We start from the raw sequence: 19,340 nt of genomic DNA, 5'->3' as shown, positions 1-19,340 counted from the left end.
AAAAAACATTGTGTTAAAAAAACACGAGCTTGTGTGTTTCGCAACACAAAACTTTTGTCATATATGAACAACACAAGATGATGTTAATTCAACATAATGCCTTGTGTTAAAAAAACAACACAAGGCATTGTGTAGAAATTTATTCATAATCTCGCATTTATCCGCAAAGTTAATTTTTGGTTTATTTCTAGATCATAATTTTCGTTTTAAGACATATTCCATACTGCGCAATCTTGAATTAAATTACTAAAAAAAGCCGCGATGATTGTTAATTCAAGTTATAAATTATAATCGAGGTATAATTTCATTTTATTGAAAACTTTGTTAAGAAATTGAATTCAAAAAGTATATATAAAAATTTCATTTTAAGATCTGAACCAAATTTACGTGATATATTAGTATATACTTTATCCATTTATTTTAAATAATGTATTATCTAGTTTGAATATGATATATTTATAAAATTGAATAAAAATATATTTTTAACTTAAATAGTTTCACAAAAATTTTTTTGCATACGCAATTACATTAAGGCTTTAGCGTTTCTTGATAAAAATGTTTCGAGCTGAATATACTACATTTGAGAAATCTTTTCGAATAATTTACGTGCTTTTGTGCTGGCAACAGATCCAGGCAGTTTATAAACTAATTCTTGAAATAAATTATATAAAACTTGTATTTGCTTTGGATATTCAAGATTAAAAACGAAAAAAGACTTGAAGAGATAGTCAAAGGCAACAGAAACTTTCGAAGGTTTTACTATAATTGCTTTCCCATCATACACAACGAAAAAAGACAATCCACACGACAAAATGAAAGGTTGCTGTCTTGCATTTGAGCGATTAAAAAACATTTCAAGAGTCTCGCCATCCTAAAAAAGTGTGATAAAAATTTTATGTTTGAAGTAAATCGAACAAATATTTAAAATAACAAGATATAGCAGATTGAACAGTAGTTAGTATAATTGAATTTTATACTTATTTAAAACTATATACTATTGGTATAATAATTATTATATAAGAAATTATTGAGATTTAAAAATAAATCTTACCTTTAGTTCTTCAATTAGGAAAACCATTGCTGCACTTGCTGAAACACGATATTTTCCCATAGTTGGCAAGAGATAAACAAGGGCCTTTGACAATTTTAGTACTAATGCATCTAAACAAAGTTATAAATTACATAGATAAAAGCAAGATTTTATAAATATAACTTTTTCGTTTGAGATTTTCTGAAAATTATTTACCTGTATTGCTATTCCCTTCTGTATCTGTATCGCCTATAATGTCAATGCATTTGCCAGTCAGCTTGCAGTATGCAACTATTTGTTTAGAATTTTTTGTTTCCAATAAAACTGGAACATTTTCTACATAATTTTGATTAATGGATTTGAATTCATCATCTAACTGAATAGTACAAGCAAACGCTACATATTTTTTTTTTATATAATGCAAAAGTTTAACCTAAAAACTACACCTAAAAAAAAAAATTTCTAGCAAAGAATGAAATTTTTACCAACAATGGAGTGTCCAAAAATCTTGGAAATTCCTCAAGAATCATACTAGCTGTTGGCGAATCATTTCGGATCCATATTTGCCTGCGTGATTTGTTCATAAGTTCTACTATCTCATTTTCATTTCGGTCTGTATAAACAAGATGCATCAATTTTGTCTTTATTAGTTCATATTCTTCGTTGTTTATTTGCATTGAGCCATCTCCAACAGCAAAAAACTCATTACCTAACAGTAAAAAAATATTACAAAACAAATAATATTTTTAAAGAACACATAAAATATAAAACTATAAAAATAATATTTATACTTTATTACATTAAAGTTGTATAAAACCTGTTTTACGTCCTTCCCTATTCGTAGGGGGAGTTTTGCAATTTTAAAAAAATGGCATTAACATGAGCATTAAAATGTTATGTGTTTAACTGTTACCCAGCGGGCACAGGACATAAAAAGACGTCTTTTTAACGTCTTTTTAACGTATCGAACGTCTTTTGAACGTTTTGGACGTCTTTTGAACGTTCAAAAGACGTCTTTTTTTGGTCCGATGCCCGCTGGGTAACGTTTGTTAAAACTTTTAATTTATTTTAAAATATTATATGTATCAATACAATTTTATTATGAATTTAATGTTAATAAATGCTTTATAAAGTTATTAAATGTTAAAAAGTGTTTTTTATAAAATATATAGAAAATTAAAATTATTCAACAAAAAAACTATAAATCTCCAATATAATTGTTTAACAAAAAAAAATTAAAAAATTAACATACTCTTTTTATTGCGAGAACTGTATTTTTTTATATCTGCTGGATAACGACGATAAATTTCTCTAAAACGATTAGTCAGAAAACCTTTCAATGTACCTGGACAGTAGTATAATTCCTATTTTGTAAAATACATATCTGTAATTAGAAGACAATAAAAAAACTTATCAAAATTAATCATATAACATTAATAAGTTTTGTGAACTAAGTAGTAAACAAACAAATGTTAATGGAAGATTTCTTTTTTAAAGTTTTGCTTAATTTAAGTACAAGTTATCACCACAATGAATTTTAATAAATACTGCAAGGGTAATTTGTTGAGACATAAAAGTTAGAATGAGGTCATGTAAACCTGGCGCAGTGATTGTGTTTTTCCTTAAATATAGGTTTCACATATTAGGTTCCATAATAATAGTATAGACTACTACATAATTGAAAAAAAACAAAAAACTTACATGTCCATTTCCGCTTCGACATGCCCTAAACTTAAAAGTTGAAACAATACTTTTTGCCATGGCTAATTGATGCTCTGGTGGAGGATAGCTGTAGAAGTTATTAAAGTTTAATTTAAATATATACAAATATATAGTTAATTCATAAATGTTATTAGCTATCAATTATGTAATTATATTATATACATTTACGCATATTATTATGTTACTAATTTAACTATGTAGTTATGTCAATTATAATAAATTAAATTAACTACATGATATAATTAACATACTTAATGGTACAGAAATAGTTTATTAACATAATTACATAACCATGAATTATAAAGATTTTTTTTTTATAATTATAAAACTTACTTTCCGTAGCAATCAATTAAGTATGAGCAAGCTACTTTGACAAGAAGACGATGCAAGCGATCATCCATTACAGTCTTCTGTGCCTCAATAACGATACTACTTTTTAAAGGATGATTTTCTATTGCATCCATTATTGACACAATCTAATAGAAGAAACCAATAAATGATTTTTTTAGTTTTATAAAGCTGTATAAAAAACTAAATTAAATAGAATCTTCTAGCAACCATATTTAATTTTTATTCAAAAACTCAGATGAAATGTTTATAAAACCTGAAAATTTAAAAAAATATGTAAAAAATATTTAAATGAAGTTAAACATAGATAAAATATAAATAAAGTTAAAATATAATAAAATAATAAAAAAGTATGCACCATCTTTTTTGAACCGCTTGATTTGTTACATACAACAGGAGTTACCACAGATGTTTCTATAGTATATCATAGAGTAAATCGTATATCTAACTGTTGCTATTTGCATGTCACATCAATAAAAAAATGACAAAATAATATAATTTTTTTTATTAAAAATAAATTGGATTAACATACCAATCAGGCCCCCACTTTGTGATTGAACAGGCTTAGATTTTGAACTTGCTAAAGCTGCTTCTAATTTCCGCCTTTTAAGAAGAGGTAGCACATTAGAAAGATCTGTTTCAACGTTCAAAAACTGCAAATCTTCTATTGAACTAGCACCTAGCTCTACCAGAAGTGGTAAGAGACGATCAATATCTTCCACTGGAAGAACTTTACTTAAGAAGTTATTAATTTCATCCATTATTATAAAAAACCTTTATTAAAAGTAAGAAAATTAATAAACACCGTCAATGTTTGAACAAAAATTGCTTATTTAGAACGACATTATCAAAAATTATCTTAAATAACAAGATGTTACTAAAATTTAAAAGTTTAGTCTTTTAAATTTAAAAAAAAACTATTGCTCATAATTTAAAAAATATATATAGTTTTCTAAAAAAATCCCTGAGTTTTTCAGGTTTTGCCTAAAGCTATTTCCAGCTATTCCAGGTTTTTCAGATTGAATGGTAATCCTGAATAAACACAAAAATACTTCAAAATGAATTCATAATTAAGAAAAAAAAGAAAGTAAATATTTTATTATGATAATTTTGTTTCATCAATAATAAAATCAAATCAATAACAAAAATTAAAAATTATTGTAATATATCCAGGTTAATATACTCATGTCTTGTTATAACAAAACTTTCTTCAGAATACTTTCTGAAGCCAGTTGATAATAACAGTACATGAGAATCAAATAAATTGTCTATTTTAACAACTTTATATTTAGATGTTTTACATACATTATAGCCAGCAATATAAGCATCATAGTGTTTGTTAAAATAAATTTCAACTATGAGTGTGCATTCATTTTCACGGACAAGTAGATACAGAATCTTTGCAAAACGTGGGAGACAAAGTTTGGTTAGCCCTAAAACTACAATAAAGTCTGGCATGTACTTTACACCATCTTTGATAACATAATTTGCACAAAAGCATTCTTCATAAAGTGGAATTTCACTAAAAACAGATATTGGCAAAGGTAAGCAAGCAGACATAATTTCAAGACCAGGACCTACTTCTATACTGAGTATACTTGCAAAATTTGACAAGTGAAGATGTAATTGTAATTGTTGATGCCATGCAATACTTTTGCAAACATTTTTAAAGTTGTGCAAAATGTGACATTGCTCCTTTGCAGGAGCATGTTTTCTTTCAAATCGCATACACCAATAACTTGGAAAAGGTCCCAGTTGTAACATTTTTGTAAGATAATGAATAAGAAAATGTTGTTTTGGAATAACAGTATAACCAGAAAATATTTCTGTAAACAAATTGTGATGAACGCTAATCATCTCTGTTAAATAAGTTATTAAATGAACAGTCAATTTTGGAGCAAAGATTATTCCACATATTTCCATTAGTAAATGAATTAAATGAAAATGCTGGTTATCAATTCCTACAACATCACCAAGCAACAAACAAAAAAAACCTTCCTAAACACCAACTTTGTGTTGCATTTATACCTAACCTTTTGTCTTTAGAAACAAGTTTTTCACGCGTTATTGGCAATGGCCTATTTTTTTTATCAATGCCAAAATTAAAAGTTTGCAGTCAGCCATTGAATTCGTCAATAGTCAACAGGCAATCAATTAGTAATAAGCGATGAAGAACAATTTTTAATTCATACTGTAAACAACCCTCAAGTATATCATGCATTGAATCTGGGCAAATGTTCTCAGCAACAGAAAAATACTGAAGCTCTGACAAGGGATTTTGTTTATATACACCAGACAATTTATTACTATCAGCATCACCAAAAATTGCTTGACAATCTGCAATGTGATGTTCCTTAGTTCTTAAGTCTAGATCTTCATAAAAAGTGTGTTGCATTTGTTCTTTTGTTGTATAGCAGTAATGGCAGCTCTTATTAGCATTAAAGTTTGAACTAAATCCAAAAATTTGGTGCAATGCAAAATTGTCCCCAGACCACATAACTACTGCACCATATATGCAAACGTAAGTTCCGTTTATACACAATTTAACTCTTTTCTCTAGAGCTACTAAGTCTTTTATTAATGGTTTTAAAAGTTTTTTATATCCATACTTTGCAACATCAGCTGCAAAACAATAAATTACTGGATATATGTTGGCCAATTTAGAGCATCTCTTTGTGTTGACATTTTTTATGGAAAAATAAACAGCACAAACTTGGTGAACTTTAGTTTTTGAACCTAAAGGGTTTACTGTTTCAAAATCATCAAAGTATAGTTGCAGCTGAAGAGCATCTGGATGTTTTTGATATAATAGGTGATTTTTATATTGTTCTGCATCACTATAACAAGTTAATTTATTTAATTTTGTATAAATGTTATTATATATTTTATCAACTGTGTGCTTAGAAATCACCATAGAAATGGTTTCTAGTATAGGAATATACTGCATAGTTTCATGAACATAACTTATCACATTACTTCTAGAAATTTTATGACACATTTCAGATCTGAACCCAACAGTTATTTCAATAGGTACAACTATCCCTTTTTGTTGTAATTGTTTTCTTTGCAAGTATGTAGATGTAATTAAACTACATTTTACACACTCACATTCAATATCGTTTAGGACATCGTTTACTCTACTAGCGACTGTTTCTTCATTGTGCATTGTTTTTTGTATACTTTCAATTACAGTGGATAAAATATTTTGAATACTTTTACCTACATACTGAATTACAACTTCACTTGTATTACGGCATCTGAGAGTCATTAAAACATCTATAATCATTTCTTTTATCTTTTCCCCATTTAATGCACTTGAACAAATATTATGAATGTTATATTTATTAATATGTGCTGATGTATAATTACCTTGGTGATCTATTAGCTCATCATTACTTTCCACAGGAGAAATATTTATACTTTCATATTCCAGATGAGGATCACTTGGATGCTTTCTATATAAATGATTATATAACTATATAATCATTTATATAGAAAGCATCCAAGTGATATATAAATGATTTTATATAAATTTTAAGGGTATGGACACTGTCATATGTTCTGCAACAACCACCTTGTCTGCAAGGAATTTTACAAATTTGTATTGAAGAAATACCATGGCGATAATGAAAATGTTTCAAAAGATCACTTACAGTCTCCAATGATACTAAAATGGACTCACAAAATACTCAAAAATAACCCATTTTTTATAGTTAATATTAATGAAGACATTGTGAGTAATTAAATACAAACTAAAAATTATAAATCTTATTTTGACAAAGCAGTAATGTAAATTTAAAAAATTCGTTATATGAAAATGATACAAATTCCATGAGGTTTTACGCATGCGTATCTTGAGACTTCTTTAACACAAGACTTGTGTCAGCAAGAAAATAGCAAAGTATTTTCGCTTCCAGGAAACGCATGCTCTTTTAAATCATATTTTTTTAATTTAACACAAACTTGTGTTACATGAAAGCAACACAAGATAAAGTGTTGCTTTTCAACACAAGGTTTTTTACAGTGTAAGTCTTTTATTCTAACTTTATTATTTTATTTAAATTACTACATTATCAGCAGCCAGGTTTGACTGGCGATAGAAATAGTGTTTTACATATTTCATATTGTTCAGACGAAGAAGTTAGCTTTTTCTAAACTACCATTTATTAGTAATAAAATATTTATTGCTGCTTTGTTCTATATAAATGTATCCAACATACAGGTAACATTTATTTATGTGCATAAGTCTTTCATTTTAACTCTATCACTTTATTTAAATTCCTGCGTTATCAGCAGGCAGGTAAGACGGGAAATATAAATGATGTTGAACATCATGCAGATAGCACAGACAAAGAAGTTTTTTAGAAAATTACAATTTGTAATTAATACTAAATTTGTTGCTGCCTTGTTCTGTACTAAAAGTTTCTAACACGCAGGTAACATTTATATATGTTAAGTTTGTGCATAAATCTTTTTATTTTAACTTTATCATTTTATTTAAATTACTACATTATAAGTAGGAAGGTGTAAGTGGCATTATCAATGATGTTGTTCACCGTGCATATAGCTTAGGCAAATATCTTATAATTATTTTTTTTAACTTATGATAAATTTATTGCTACTTTTTTATATATAAATTTTATCCAACATGTGCCAACGTTTATGTAGAACATTCAAAAATAAAGTAAATTATAATAGATCATTACTACAAGTATAAACAAACTAGTAAATAAAGAAAGTTATTTATATTATTATTTATATATTAGTTTTGTGATTTATTGTCTAGATTGGGGATTGTTTTAACTGTAGTAAAAACAATAACGAATATTAAAATGTGAATGGTAATTTGTTTGAAGGTTACCTGGTTCTGCACTTACAGTTGGCGGTGCGATCACAATTATAAATGGCCTTGATATTTTTTTGGGATTGAATTTGTTGTATTGATACTTCTTTTTATTTTGTTGGAGCTTGAAGTTGATAATTATCAAATTTATATATACTATTTTTATCAAATAGTATATATAAAATGTTAAGCATGTAAACTGTTATATTTCTTTAATGGTTGTTTTCGTAATCTATTTCAATAGCTTTTTAAATATATATCACTTTTAGTATGATGTTAGTTTTTTGTTTCTGAAAAACTCACACATGGTTTTCTATTGAAAACTCGTTGTTTTTCCATGAAAAATCGAGACGTGTTTCAAATTCCAATTGAAATTCCATGGTTTTTCCATAAGATTTTCATAGAAATTTTCCATAGAAAATCTCATTTTTGAGATTTTCATCTCATAGCTGATGTGTATTAGTCCTGATCGGGTTTACATCAATATTACTCTATTATCCTACTAACACAATAGACCATAAAATATTCCAATAAACTCTTCGATAGGAACTGCTTAGAAGAAGAACATCTATATTGGAAAAGAATGCTACAAATGCGTATCTTAAAAGCTAAAGTAATAGATGCAGATAAATTAGAAGCTAAAGTAATAGATGCAGATAAATTAGATTTATTCAAAGCGGTGCTAAATTTTCTCCACTCGTCGAGTGGACATCTATTCAAAGCGGTGCTAAATTTTCTCCACTCATCGAGAATCAATTGAACTTTAAAGATGCACAAACTATTGCGGAAAATAAATTTTCACAAGTCGCAAAGTTAAGACCAACAAATTTATTCAAAGCGGTGCTAAATTTTCTCCACTCATCGAGTGGACATTTATTCAAAGCGGTGCTAAATTTTCTCCACTCATCGAGAATCAATTGAACTTTAAAGATGCACAAACTCTTGCGGAAAATAAATTTTCACAAGTCGCAAAGTTAAGACCAACAAATTAAGTCAAAACAGCAGCATGAAACCAAAATATCCAAGTAAAACACCCATAAAGGGTGCAGCAACAAACTATTAGTGTAATAATGACTACAACAATGATAACCTCTTACATTACGGCTACAATCTTTGCCTGCATAAATCTAAAATCTTTAGCCTCTATAAATTAATAATCAGGCCTTATAAATACAATAATTAATGGAATACCAGTGCCGGTCCGTATAGGCTCTTACCATCATTTATCTAAATTTTATGTCTGGTAACAACTTAACTTTAACACAAATATTAGGAAATTAATTTGTCTTATTAAATATTTTTTAAATCATTTTATATTAATTTGTCTAATAATTTGTCAGATCATTGGCCAAAATGACGGTATCTTAATAATAGGAAAGCGCTCCTATTCAACTCAATTTTTTGTGATAAAACAACTACTATCATTGGTTTAAAATTTTATATAAACACTCAGCTCTGACACTTTGTTTTGGAGGAAAACGTGAACCAATCCAATTCCGCTTTACCCTATCTTTCACGAAATGTAAACTACATGAACTTATTCCTGGAATTCACACATCGCAACTCCGATTGCAACATCTTCACGACGACACAATCTTAATGCAGACTTTGTAAATAGTGAAATTACTCGGCTCTTAAATGATAATAGCCCAATTATTTATTATAGACCAAATTTAAAAACATATAATCAAAAATTCTCGTTTAGTAATCAATTTTCTTAGTACATAAGTATACATACTCCTCTGGATTTTTACCCTTGCCCTAGATTAGATGACCTAAATAAGATAGCTATAAACAGTATAATCAGTAAAATAGACCTAAAAAAATGTCTACCACCAAATCCTTCTAACAAAGAAAGATTATTGATAGAACGCCTTTGAAGCTATTTTGTAACTGTATGAATTTAAAAAAACCCTCATTTTGGTGCACAAATGCAATATCTATCTTTCAACGCATCATGGATGATTTTGTCTCAAAATGCTAACTACAAAAAATATACCCTTATGTATATGACGGTATTATATAAGAATTTAATCAAAAAGAACACGACAAAAAACTCACAACATTTAAAGTAGAAACAAACGATTTTGGAATAAATATAAACAATGAAAAGTCCAAGTTTTCTCAAACCTCGCTCTATTTTCTTAGACACCTAATAGAAAATTGAATGTTGAAACCAGATCCAAAAAGGTTCCAGGTCTTACAACAATATCCGACTCCAATTAACATTAAACAATTAGGCAGTTTGATAGGCTATTTTGTATACTATGCTAAATGGATCTCTAACACTTATCGTTGATGGAAACATCTACTTTTTTGCTGCTCCAAAATTCAATATTTTAACAGATCAAAAAGTTGTTTTCTTCCTTTTTTTATCAAATAAAAAGTCGCAAACTTACAAGATTGCGTTAGAATTATCCAAATGTCTGTTCAATGTTTCATATATATCTGTACCAGAAAATATTGGAGCAGATTCACTCTCTAGATATCTTGCCATAAATACTTACTAGAGTATACTACGACTATTACATATCAAACTATGCCACCGAGGAGTAGCATGATTGAACCACTACTGCTAGACACAAAATTTAACCAACACTATTGGTGAAATTTCTGACCGGTATGTTGTGCGCCTAAACCAACATTTTTTCAACTCCCGTCTGGTCAACTCATCTCCTTAACCTGACCATGGAAAAGACTTGCTATTAATTTTGTTGGCCCGGCGCCGCAAACAAATACCTTTTAGTTTTAATTGATGATTATTCCAGCTACCAATTGGCATTCTCTTTCTCCCAAATATCCTCTGACACAGTAATAAAACATCTTTTAGAAATATTTTTGGAACTCCTGTTTACATTCACTCCGATTGTGGCACTCAGTTTAAAGATAGAAAACTAAAACAACTTTCTTTTAGAAAACGGTGTCAACAAGACACAAACAATATCACATCGACCACATGGGAACGGATAATGTAAAAGACTGAACTCCACAATCATGAAATCAGTAAAACTTAACTCTACGAAGTTTTGAACTAGCAAAAACTGACTAGGAACTGGTACTCCCAGCAGCTTGATTCGATCACTTCTATGCACTTTAACAAATTCTAGCCCATACAACAGACTAACGGGTTTCAACTATCACTGTTGTTAATTTACCTGACTTTCTGGTAGAGTCAGGTATTACCGTCCTACATTAAAATCACCCCCGATTAAAAGGAGACCCATTAATAGAACCAGTCACCTTGCTTGAAACTATATCATCTCGCTATATACGTATAAAATATATTAAAGGCAAAATTAAAACTGTATTAACACAACTTTAGCACTATGTGTCAGTCCTCACATTAAAGAAGTAATCCAAACACCGGAAACCTTTGAGACATCATTTTTTGCCAAAGAAGGCAGATCGATAGTTAAAAACAACAGCAATAACTTTAAAAAAGGAGTATTAAGGGGTTTAAGGGGTAAACAGATTCTATCTATTGACCAGCCTCGCACCACTTCTTCATTTATTAGACTGGCGCAGATGTATTTTTAATACATTGTTTCCAGTTTAGGATGTTGAATGCTGGATCTTCTTGACTCAATGCATGGGTTTTGCTTGTGTCTCTGTTTTTATGACTAAGCAACTCGTTCTATTATCTCCTAATGAGGGTACAGCTCTAAAACTCAGTTATATGGTTCTGAGGCCGGCTGGTAGTCAGGTTTCCTGAACTCTGTGGTAGCTCTCAGAGAGGCTGATTCCATCAACAGTTGAAAAATATCAAAGTATTAACAGTGCCATGTTGTGCATGTCCTTGTTTGTACTTTTGGTGTGCATTGCCAAAGCCACATTTGGAGCCCTTTATTGCGCCTTAGGATTTATTAAGAGTAATCAGACAATTGCTTGGGCTATTAAACAATGTACTGAGTACTATCTATGCTTTGAGCCAAATTCTTTAAAAAATTTAAAAATGAATAAAGTACCAAAAACTATAAAACACAATAAACCATCATCATCACCAAGTTCTCTTAACCTATCGTTCACTAATATTCGTGGTCTTCGAAGTAACTTTTCTTCTGTTGAGTCATATCTCTTGCAAAGTTCACCAGACCTACTTGCTCTTTGTGAGACTAATTTGAGTTCGGCTGTCTCATCTTGCAATCTTAGTGTTGATGGTTATCTTCCTTTTATTCGTAAAGACTCCAATAGTCACATGCTAGGCCTGGGCATTTACATTCATAAGAATTTACCCATTTGTCGTGAAACTAGGTTTGAATCCACAGACTATTCTTTTATGTGCTTTCGATTAGCACCACTTCACTCTATTGCCTTTCTCTTTGTTCTATATCGCTCTCCTTCATCTTAAGACTGCACTCTTTTTGATGTTATTTCTGATCATATTGACCAAGCCCTCTCTCTTTATTCATCAGCTAATATAGTTGTTATCGGTGACTTTAATGCTCACCACTCTGAATGGCTTGGCTCTAGTGTCAGTGATTTTTCAGGCATTAAAGTCCATAACTTTTGTCTTTCTCAATCCCTAACTCCAATAGTCAACTTTCCAACTCGCTTTCCAGACAACCCGAATAATTTACCTTCTCTACCTAACTTATGTCTTGTTTCTGATCCTAGTCAGTGCTCAGTTTCTTCACATTTACCCTTAGGTGCTTCTGATCACAGTTTGATCTCTCTAAAACTAATATCTCATTCTTCTTCATCACCTGAATCCCCCTATTATCTTACCTCTTACAACTACAGTAAAGCTGATTGGGATTTATTCCGTGATTTTCTCCGTGATGGCTCTTAGGTAGAAATCTTTTGTCTACCTGTCGACAAATGTGCTTCTTACATACCTTCGTGGATTCAGGCTGGCATGGAATCTTTTGTTCCCTCTCGACGATTCCAGGTCAAGCCTCACTCTCCTCCATGGTTTTCCTCACACTGTGCTGCTGCAATTGCCAATCGAAACCATTACTTCCATATTTATCAGCAAAACAATTCTCCAAAAAACAGACGTCTGTTTATTACTGCTAGAAATCATTGTAAAAAGGTTTTGTCTAACGCCAAAGCCTGCTATTCTCAGGCCATGAAATCTCGCATCTCATCTCAAAAATTAGGCTCTCGTGACTTCTGGAGAATCTTTAATAGTAATAAAAATAATGGCAAATCTTTAATTCCACCTCTCTTGTATTGTTCAGATTTTGTCACCTCACCTTAAGACAAAGCTGAATTGTTTGCTAAAAACTTTTCATCAATATCATCTCTTGGTTCCACGAGTTGCGTTCTACCTGATATTGCCAACAAACAGGTTGATCCATTGCTTGACATTCGTATCACTCCAGCTTCTGTATCTAAAGTGATTTCCTGCCTAGACTCTTCTACAGCTTGTGTCCCAGACAACAAACCTGTCATTGTCTTGCGAAGTGTTCTCCGGAGCTATCGTCTATACTCTCAAAACTGCTCAACAAGTGCTTATCAGAGTCTTGTTTTCCAGCCTGCTGGAAAGCGGTATCGGTTATCTCTATCTTCAAAAATTCTAAAGAGCGATCTGATTCGTCTAACTACCGTCCCATTAATCTTCTTCCTATCATAAGCAATGTTTTTGAATCTTTAATTAACAAACACTTAATTTCTCATCTTGAATCTAATAAATTACTTTCTGACCATCAATATGGATTTCTATCTTCTCGTTCTACAGCTGATTTGCTAACAGTAATAACTGATAGGTTTTATCGTGTATTAGATAAAGGTGGAGAGGTTAAGGCCATCACTCTTGACATTTCAAAAGCTTTTGATAAAGTTTGGCATGCTGGTCTTCTCTTTAAGCTTTCTTCTTATGGTTTATCTGGCAACACCTTTAAGATTATTGAATCCTTCTTTTCCAATCGTAGTATAAAAGTTGCCCTCGACGGACAGCTCTCTTCTTCTTATTTTGTAACTTCAGGGGTTCCTCAAGGTTCTATCCTTGGCCCTATATTCTTTTTAGTTTACATTAACGATCTTCCAGATATTCTCACATCTAAGGTGGCATTGTTTGCTGATGATACTACCATTTAATCTTGTCGAGATAAGAAACCAACACTCTCTGATTGCTTGGAGGGGACATTTGAGCTTGAAAAGGATCTCACTACTGCTACAGCATGAGGCTCACAGTGGCTGGTGAACTTCAATACAGATAAAACTCAATTTTTTTCAGCCAATCGTTATCGCAATAATTTAGATCTCCCTATATTTATGAACGGTGATGTACTCGATGAGTCATCTACTCTTCATCTTCTAGGATACTCTTGTGTCACTTCTACTCAAAACTTGTTAGTTAATACAAACTGTCCACACTGTGCTAGATGACCGCCTTCAAAGCTTAATAAATAAAAAAATAAAGTTTTATATATGACTACTACAGTGGCATTGTAGTCGTTAGTACGTCGCAAACTATCAAAAAAAAGGTTGGCGACGTGTTTTCATGCTTGCAAACTCATTTATAATGCCTTCATAACTTAATGTTCTTGCAACCTCGTTCTCAATAGACAGTATTGCTAAGGAAGACAAACGTTCATCGACCAGTGTTGGCCTATTTAAAAATACAAAGAAATAAAGCTACATCTATTTATGTATAATGAAGCAAGATTATTTATACTAACCTATGAAATGTTTTAATTAGTTTTAACTTGCTGAAGCTACGTTCTGCACTTGCAACAGTAACTGGTAAAGTAAGAATGATTCGTAACGCAATAACTAGATTGGGATAAGTTTCTTGCAGCTCTTCTTTGTAGATGTAGTTTAGAAAGTCATATGCAGATTTTAGGAGAGCATTTTTTTCCTCCTTTATAACTATGACAAAACGTTTTAACTCCGATTCTAAATCCTCAGAATCTATATCAGCAAGCTTTATTTGCAAATTTTTGCAATAAGCAGACAGAGAATTTTCATTACAAGCTTTGATAAGACTCTCAGATCGTTAAAGAAAGTCATAAAGCTTTGTGACAATGCTGATCTGTTCAAAACGCTCTTTTACTGATGCAATTGACATATCAATTAGTGACAAAAAGTAATCTACTTCATACCAATGTTCAGATTACCGAGTGTGATTAACACACTCGTATGAATAAATCGATTTTTTTTAGAGAACGCACTTTCGGAAAAACCTTTTCAATGCCCAATACTTCTGCGATTTCTGATGCCTTAATACGTGCGTCAAAAAATCCATTTTTACGATACTCATAAAGAAATGCATTTGTTGCCTTTATTTCACTAGCTAATATGTAGCGAGAGGTTGCAGAAGACTGAAGCAGCTTACTTGATTTATTAATTTGAAATTAAACGTCATACCAAATAATAATTGATAATAAGAAAGGCCATGTTCTAATATATTCTGTCAGCGATCGTACTTCTGTGGCTGTTGCCCTATCTCTTTTTTCTAAGACATGTTCTTCCAATTTTTCAAGTGCCTCTAAGATTTCTTTTAAATAGAAGCGAAGTGGTTTAACACAGTTTATTCTACTTTCCAATCTGGTATCTGATTGTGGTTTGACTGAAATTGTCACGCATGATTTTAAAATTTCCCATCGAGGAGGAGACGATGAAAAGAGCGTGTATAACCTTGAAAGAACACCAAAAAAAGAAATTGCACTGATGAATGACAGTGCACCATCAACAATAACAAGATTGAGTGAATGCACATGGAACATATAAGCCCTTAGGATTTATTTCCTTGCTTGAATAACTTTTACTTTTACTTTCATATTAGCACCATTATCGTAAGATTGACCTCGACAGTCTAAAATATTTAGATCCCAATTTTTTATGCCTGATTTAAAAATGCATTGAAAAGCCCTTTTCCAGTGGTATCATTTACTGTGAGATATCCAAAGAAATTTTCGGAAATGTCGATACTTACTCCAGGAGTACATGTTACTGATCGCAGAATAATGCTCATTAGTTCTTTGTGCGAAACGTCTGGCGTACAATCTAAAATAATAGAATAGTATTTTGCCTTTTTTACCTTAGAAAAGTTTTTGGATTCAATCTCTCTGGCTAAAAGTCTAATCAACTCGTTCTGTGTGTCATTGCTCAAGTAGTGCTCCTTGGTTTCTTTGTCCTGAATTCTTTGCATAAGCTCATTGAGAACGGTATCATGCTTAGCTAGTAATTCAAACACCCCAAGAAAGTTTCCATTGCTCTTTGAACCAATGGCTGTGTCTGAACCACGGAATGCAAGATTTCTTGCAGAAAGAAATAAGGTAATGTCTAGTATCCTTACTAACACAGCCCTTCAAAATATCGGCTCTTTAGGAAGCAACTTTTGTTGTTTCTCGTCTATGGTAGCTTGATTTCCAATGCCTGCATTACCAAAATTGAGGAAAAAGAAATTAATTAAGAAAAAAATAGTAACAAAGCAATAAATTAAAGAAAATATCAGTTAACCTTTTCGTAAAGTCATCCATTGTTCAAAGCACTTGAAATGTGCACTGCATGTTTCGTGTTCTTTAATTTTTTTTGACAAGCCCCCTCAAGTGTTCATTCCTTGCCGGAATGGTGAAGAAGTTATCCTAAAAAGTTTGCAACAAAAACAAAACACTTTATTGCTGTTCAAAGAATATATGAGCCATATGCGTTCAAAGATTTCTCCATTCTTCATCTTGCGGTTATAATAATTCAGTGAAAATCGTTTTCTTTCTAAATTGTATGGAAAATCAATATCGATCTTTTTAAAACCACGTTTAACAATGTCACACCTCTGTGCGTCAGAAACATTATCTGGCCACTCAGAAGGATCATCACTGAGAAAAATAGGCGGAATTGTTATGCCATTTTACGTAGACTCACATATCAACCTATCTGACTCTACTCTAGTATTCAAATAATGCCTTATAATCATTTGAACTTTAAAATAAACAAATGCAAAGCGTAACAGTTTTCCAATGCTATACATTAGGCCATCCCATAATTTTTTTTTGACAACCAAATTACATGCGGAGTCGCTAATGAGTGGCGTAGAGGTAATATTTATAAGTCAAATTTTTTTATTTTTTATTTTTTCCTGTTAGAAGTATTCGCGCCGGTCGTTCGAAGTTACGCACTAGGCAATTTATGACCAAAATTGAGCAGTTTTCAACACAACGGCGCGAATCGATTCTGATGTCGAATCCAGTTAATTTTTTCATTTATATTCTCTTCATGTGTTCCCATACCAAAAAAAACACTGTGCTTTTCGAGTTAAGAAATACACAATGCTTACCGTTCACTGATTTTGATAGAAAAATCAACATTTGTGTTATTTCAAAGTGCCTTTTTGTTGATCTATGAGGTCATTTTCAGTCATGGTGCAATTTTTTTTTTTTTACTTCTTATTGGTATCAAATGATGTTTTTAAAAAAATTACTTTTATTGGAACCTAAGATTAAACAAAGCCAAACTTAAAATGGTTACCCCCAAAAGATTTGTTATAGGACTTTAAATATTTTGCTGTAGATTTAACTAGATCAAAATGTGTTGATATATTTCAGAAAATATATACTTAGATTTTGTGTGTGTTATTTTAAATTCTCATTAAATTTTAAGTGCTCATCACAGAGCACCGCGGGAAAATTTTTTACGAGTAAATGTCGTTTATATGACTAAACCGGCATCAATCCTCGGACCTCCGATATTAAAGTAAGAACTCTAAGTACTGCCATAGCTGCTATTATATTTATTATATATATAATAAATTCTTTCCTTTAAGACACATATCTCTAAAAATCACATAATTTAGTTTTTTTTTAAATACATTTTCAAGGTTTAGAGTCTACAGTAAGGTAATTCTAATTATTAGAGATATTGGAAAGGTTTTGAATTATTAACTCACAGCCAGTAGCGAGGGAGCAGGCGTTGTAACTGACTCCTTGTATCCATTCTTCGTCTTTTTAAATTGCTTTTTCCAAGAGTTTTTCATTTGGAGAAGGTTCTGAAGTTTTTCCTCGCTCTTCGCACGCTCTACATTATCTTGAATGAGTTTTACTGCACGTTCTGATGAGTCATTAACAACTTCGACAGATTTTACGAAGCTTTGAAACTCATTGTATCCTGGAAATTCTTTCCAAAAAATCTGAGGGAGTTTCATCCATAGACATTTTTCAGAAGTATGACCTAGGATATCAAAAATTAACCAGGAATCTGGCGAAATATATGATTCAAGACCTGGTGGTTGATCTAAATTAAACAAAAAACTGCTATCAGAAAGGATTTTAGTTTTGGTTCTAACCGTTCCTACATTTTTAATGCCACTCCGTTGGGTTGAATAAAGAACTTTTGCCATCTTTTCCATTTCGATGTAGTGATCTTTATTAGAACATGCTAGCGCCAGCACCACGGTTGATGGATCCAAATACCACATATGGTTTCGCCATGATTTTAATACCACTTCTGCGGCAGGCTCATACGCATTGTAATGGCACATCTGCCAATAGTTTCGTTGATCCTAAGAGTGTGAGTTAAAAATAATGCAATACAGATAGTAAGTAAGGTTGATAATCACACGTCTAACATCTAATGTAATAAGTGTCATTTATTTATGTCATTATTCTAAAACAATTTAGTTGGTATTTTTTTGAAACAAATTATTCTTAAATTATGAGACTAATATAAAAATATTTAGGAAATTAAGTTTTACTTCAAAAGCTGCAGAATCAGAAAACTCGCAGGTCAAAAACCACGATGCCCAGAAAAGAGAAATGTATTCAGCCATTCTGTTGATCTCTTTGACAATTTCATCACTCAGAAAAAGAACCTGTCTGATCTTAGGGAGAAGCAAATTGAACTTCATATAGTACAATGCCTTTGCCATGAACCTGGCGTGTGAAATAGCTCCGGTTTTGTGAATTTTATACCTAACTGTCTGATCTTCTTCAAGGAACATAACTACAAGCTCTGCCAGTTCACAATAATCTTTGCGCTTCTCAAAAGTCTAAATGTATATAATTTACAACTTAATTAAAAACTTTTATGTTTCTTCTTTCTATTTTTATAGTTGGTATATATATTTGGTATAAAGTTGTTTTAAAGTAATATATTTCTTTATTTTAACCTTACCTGACTATTTCTAAACTTGTTTTTATCTATCAGGTCCTTGCAAGTTTTTAGCGCCAATAGAGCCTGCTTCTCCAACCAAGTACCCTTAACATTCTGGTGATTAAATTTCAACAGCATCTTCTCGTTGTTTGCATCAATACCATGCCAGTTCTGCTTTAGAGATTTAAATAGTTGATTCTCTGGTCCAACAGATTTGTTTACTGCAACTTCATTGCAAAAGTGTTTTATATGGAAAACACTTTTGCAATGAAGTTGCAGTAAATCTCTCCTACATGATGGCGGCAGGCTAACAAGAGCAATGGTCGGCCATGAAAATTAGCTAATCTTGCACAAGCTCCTTTTAAA

At 31.3% G+C, this 19,340-nt stretch overlaps 2 protein-coding genes across 2 annotated transcripts; both read right to left on the bottom strand.

Annotated features, from left to right (window-relative positions):
- Positions 1–565: 565 nt before the first annotated feature.
- On the bottom strand, positions 566–3,226 carry LOC136076574 (uncharacterized). The gene is made up of 6 exons (XM_065789888.1): positions 3,086–3,226; positions 2,732–2,819; positions 2,283–2,394; positions 1,247–1,739; positions 1,052–1,161; positions 566–871 (listed from the first exon to the last, which is right to left on the bottom strand). Exons 1-4 carry the CDS (start codon positions 3,214–3,216, stop codon positions 1,477–1,479), a joined length of 594 nt encoding a protein of 197 aa, XP_065645960.1. The 5' UTR covers positions 3,217–3,226; the 3' UTR covers positions 566–871; positions 1,052–1,161; positions 1,247–1,476.
- Positions 3,227–17,535: 14,309 nt separating this feature from the next.
- On the bottom strand, positions 17,536–19,000 carry LOC136077096 (uncharacterized). Its single transcript, XM_065791658.1, has 2 exons — positions 18,577–19,000; positions 17,536–18,384 (listed from the first exon to the last, which is right to left on the bottom strand). The coding sequence occupies exons 1-2, from the start codon at positions 18,820–18,822 to the stop codon at positions 17,764–17,766; spliced, it is 867 nt and encodes a 288-aa protein (XP_065647730.1). The 5' UTR covers positions 18,823–19,000; the 3' UTR covers positions 17,536–17,763.
- Between the last annotated feature and the right edge of the window lie 340 nt (positions 19,001–19,340).

Source organism: Hydra vulgaris, chromosome 02 (genome assembly GCF_038396675.1).
Source record: "Hydra vulgaris chromosome 02, alternate assembly HydraT2T_AEP".
NCBI lineage: Eukaryota > Metazoa > Cnidaria > Hydrozoa > Anthoathecata > Hydridae > Hydra > Hydra vulgaris.
The sequence above is the reverse complement of the archived record's forward strand: the minus strand, read 5'-3'. Positions and strand labels throughout refer to the sequence as shown.